At 45.3% G+C, this 4,536-nt stretch overlaps 1 protein-coding gene across 1 annotated transcript in view; it reads left to right on the forward strand.

The window, feature by feature from the left end:
• Positions 1-3,980, forward strand: part of LOC114064723 (oxidative stress-responsive serine-rich protein 1-like) — a 6,550-nt gene extending 2,570 nt beyond the window's left edge. The window contains exons 3-4 of the mRNA XM_027898032.1: positions 1,124-1,234; positions 1,887-3,980. Coding sequence (XP_027753833.1) covers positions 1,124-1,234; positions 1,887-2,571 — 796 coding nt within the window. The 3' untranslated portion in view covers positions 2,572-3,980. The remainder of the gene's footprint in view (positions 1-1,123; positions 1,235-1,886) is intronic.
• The last annotated feature ends 556 nt before the right edge of the window (positions 3,981-4,536 follow it).

Below are 4,536 nucleotides of genomic sequence, written 5' to 3' on the forward strand. Positions count from 1 at the left end.
TGCAGCCATTCTTGTATTAAAAACTTGCTCCATAACACACTGGGTGTGCTGATCATATGCAGGATAAGATTTTCCCTCAAAGTAGGAGCTAATAAATGCAGTCTAACACTCTGCGAGGCAGTTCACTTGGAGGTCTTTTAGGAATTCACAGACACAAGAGAAAGCTTTGTGTTGACATTGTTACCCTGTGAATTCCTCTCCACAGCCATCAGTACTGCAAACTCAGGACTTGCTCTGCAATACACTTTGCTTTGCTACTCGTTTCCTCTGCTTCAGGAGGTCTTCTGAGAAGTGTGGGAAAAAAATGGCTGTTCTCTAACAAGGAGCTGTGCTTGTTAAACATCCCACTTCTGATGCAGCACCAGTGGCAGACTGTGTGGGATTCTGGGTGATTACTGATGATGCCTTCTTAGGCATAAAAAGGTCTTGTTTTGCAGGCATGTGTGTTGAACTGCTCAAGTCTTGTGAATCATCCCTTAAGATCAACTTTGGGCAGAGTGCTGGGGCTCTTTGCTAAGAATTTCAGCCTAGTTTCCTACGATTTCCTATCTTGTGTTCCAAATCATACCTACAGCCATCATAAGTACAGATAAATAAATGTGCTGAGGTGTTTATGTTTGTCATCTGGACCTCCAGGGTCAGTCCATGTTTGTCTGGGAAATTCAGTGATAAACGACCCAGTAATCTGTCCTTGTCTGTTGTACCTCATCCCCTTTCCCACTGACTCCCCTTCACTCTGCTGCTCCTGGTTCCTGACTTTGCATTTCGCACGAGTGGGAGGTTATTTTAACGACTGTTGTCCGCCCAGAACGCCTGGAACCTGAGTTTACATTCCTCTAATGTGTCATTTTGCTACAAACAGGGCATGACATCAGGCTCTGGGCATTTTGGCTGCCTTTCATTTCATCTCACCTATCTTTAGCCACTCAGCTGAGGCCGGTGTAGTAGAGAGGGGTGGGATTAAACTCTGTAATGCCTTGTTTTCACCCACGGACTACAGAGGAAGTCAAGGCTGGGAATTTGACCGTATTAGCTGAGCATCCAAAGGGAACGGGCTGAGTCTGGACCTCTGGAGCTGTGTGCTCAGGCATTTCTGTGATGTGGCATTTCCCTTCATCCCCAGATGTATTGCAGCTCTGGCCGTGGGCGACGGGACGATCCTCAGAACAACGACGAGAGCAGCCATGGATGGAGCCAAGCAACAGACTGTCTGTTCCAAGGAAGCGTGGCATGGGTAAAACATGAGACATTTAACAGTTGCAGTCTGCTTTCAGCGCCAGTTGTTGTCAATTAGTTGCTTCAACATATCTCTTCTCTCCTTTCTATTGCAATTTTTTTCCGTAATCGATACAATGTCTTTGAGGGGATTTCATCAAAGGCTTCAAAACTTTGTTTTGAACCAAATTGCCTGTTCTCTTAGAGAGGGTTCCTAAAACTTCCTTTTCCACTGATTTCCTCAGTAGTCCTCTTTTTCAAGCCTTAAACCTTTGCAAGCCCCTCTCACCTCATTCTTGGGTTGTTTTATATCTGTATCCAAGTGCCTGGATATTCAGTGTGATTCTGCCAGCAGCTCCAACTGATACAGGTTCTGTATCACTACAGTTCAGCTTGGGATGACAAAGTATCATTATCTTAACACAGGAGATTTGGAGGAAGTACCTTAACTAAGGGCTGTTTGTACATGCCTTCCCTTTGGGAGAGCCCAAACTTCCTCAGAGTCCTCCTCTGTCCCCATCAGAGATAGTAAGTGACCAGTCACCTGGTTTTTCTAAGCAGAAATAAAAAAACATCCTACGAAGCATTTTTAGCCACATTTTAGAGCTTGCTGAGCTCAGGTGTCGATTCTGGAGTTACCTACTTGCTCCCTCCCTGCTCTAACCCTGCAGGTGTGTGAGAAAGCCTTCCCGGGGATCAGCCAGAGTCCCGCGCCGCCGGCGCTCCAAGTCTCCGGTCCTGCACCCTCCCAAGTTTACATACTGCAGCATGAAAGCCAACAGCCAGCTGAAACACAAATCCCAGGCAGACACATCGAAGGGCACCATCAGCTCAGACGTTTTTGTCCCGGCAGAACACGGTACGAAGGACGGGCAGGATCCTCCCCCGGAGGCCGGCGAGGACGGAACGGAACCGCCGGGAGCGTTCACCGCCAAAGAGCCTTCGGAGAAGTCGAGAGAGCGTTGCCCTGCTCCGCCCTCCTCCTTTGAAACCAGCTTGCATTCTAGCCAAACCTCGGATTTCCAGTCCTTATCCATGCTCAGCGACAGCAGGCAGTGCCCTTGCACAGACAAGAAGTGCCAGTGCCAGCGGTGGAGAACCATGGAGGTGTATTCCTTCTCCGGCCTGCGGAGCGTCCTGTCCGAGTGCGAGAAGGCGGTCCTGGGAGTCCATGCCCACTCTCTCCAAAGCAGATCCCCCTGTGGGACAGCCTCAGCCAGCTCTCCCAGGTCCTGTTCCGAGCAAGCTCGAGCCTTTGTGGATGACGTGACTATTGAAGATCTTTCGGGATACATGGAATACTACTTGTATATTCCCAAGAAAATGTCTCACATGGCGGAGATGATGTATACTTGACTGCGAGCAATAGAGAATCCTGAAGCGGAGTTTGTTACAATGGTTGGGTTAATTGCCTTGTCAGTGCCATGTTTTCACTGTTGTGTGTTTGATTAAATGTTTTCTTTGCCTCACACAGTTTAGTTTTCTAATAAAATGAAAAATTAAATATAGTTTCCGAGCTTAGTTCTAAAAAGAATGCACTAAAGTCTCTGAATACCTTAACAACAGCACTCTAGATCAGAGGAGCTCTGTTTGATTTTTGGTTTGTGCTGTGGATATTGAAGCTCTGTATGCTTTTTCACTATATTTTGGAAAAAAGAAACCAAACCAAAAAACTTGAGGTTTTGTTTTTTTTTTTTCTGAAATTTTGCAGTGTTTGGAAGGTTCATTCTTAATGTGTCCCAGTACTTAGAGAACAGTTTCACAGCTACAGCTCCTCATCCTGCTCTAGGGAGGATGAGAAGGCATTCAGCATTTTGGATAGGATGAATCTCCTTTCCTTGAACACTAGCTGGCTCCTTTTTCAGTTGGATCAAATTGTGAATGCTTCTTCCTCACAAATTTTTTGGGAGGTCCAGAACGTGCTGGTGTGTGCTTGGACCCTCCCATAATCTAACTTGCTCACTCTTAAGCAGTTCTATTTTTCTGCAGATAAGTGAAGCTCTTAGAAGTAAAAATATATTTTGTTATTTGTGCTTTACAGAAGGAATAATTTAGGGGGGAGTAAAGCAGGCTAACAGATTTTTTTTTGGGCTGTGCTGTCTCAGAAGTGGAGATGGTGGAGCCATCAGATTGTTTCTGAGCACGTCTGGTACACAAAGCAGTGTGGAAACAGGGTGAACAAGAAGTGTTTATCGTCCTGGCTTTGTGCTGTAGAGCTGTGACATTCCTGCTGGTTGAAAATACTGCAATAAAAAACTTTGTTGCCGAGACTTGCATTAATAAATGTTTGTCAAAACCCAGCAAACTAAAGACTGAATAATTTGACTTACACTCATCTCTCCCCTCAAGACCTTTTTTTTCTTAAAAAAAAAAAAAATCACAACAAAACTGCTTTCAGTGTCAGCTGTACATGCTCAACAACCATGTCTGAGTGAAGTACTGGGATGTTTACTTACATGCTTAAAAATGAGTGGTCAGCAAGCCAGGGAGTCACAAGCAGTTGTGTAAAAATAGATGATAGCAGATGTGGACAGTTGGCCTTGTATTCAGTGCTGGAGAAGGCTCAGGCATTGTAGATGATAATCACTGTAGATTTTATTCTAACCATCCCTAAAATTTACACATCCAGGAAGTTCGGATTTAAACTTCAAATCAATCAAAAAACAAGAAGACAGCTAAAACTGTTACTTTGCTCTTCAGTCTCATGCAGTTGTTTAGCATGCAATATTTGCTCCTACTCGAATTGAATTAAACTGATTTCTCCATTTAGTATTTTGCTGTCTCCTTCATTTCCCTCTCCCAGCACTGTTCTGTGATACCCACACACACACTTTGGGTTTTCTCCAGTTTTTTCTTCCTTTTTTCTTCCTACAGAAAATCTGGTATAACATGTACCTTCCTTTTACACACAAATATTTAGTAATAGTTACCTTTACTGCTGCTGTTGTTTTTTGAGGGGTGTTTCTGCTTCAGGAGAGAATGTCTACTCCTGCTTTTATTTACGTTTTGGTTCTGTGCCCTCCTTTAAACCACTGGAAGGTGTTGTTGCTGCAGGCAGGGTTTGGACTCAAACAGTTCCCCTGCCTCTGGGTGAGTCTGTGTGTGTGAGGCTGGGGCACAGCTCTTCCACAGGCACAAAAATACAGCTATTTAAGCCCCAGGGTTGGTTGTCACCACTCTGCTCTGCAGCTGGAGCCCTGTGGAGGGGCCTGGTGAGGCTGTGGCCCAGAAGGGTGGTGTGGCAGCCTGGCCCAAGGTCACCTCAGGCCGTTTGTGCTGTGCTGCTCTTTAATAAAGCGTGCACAACCCTGGGAATGTCTG

Source organism: Empidonax traillii, unplaced genomic scaffold, assembly GCF_003031625.1.
Source record: "Empidonax traillii isolate 1590-97213 ecotype Southwest subspecies unplaced genomic scaffold, ASM303162v1 scaffold575:size619451, whole genome shotgun sequence".
Classification (NCBI taxonomy): Eukaryota; Metazoa; Chordata; class Aves; order Passeriformes; family Tyrannidae; genus Empidonax; species Empidonax traillii.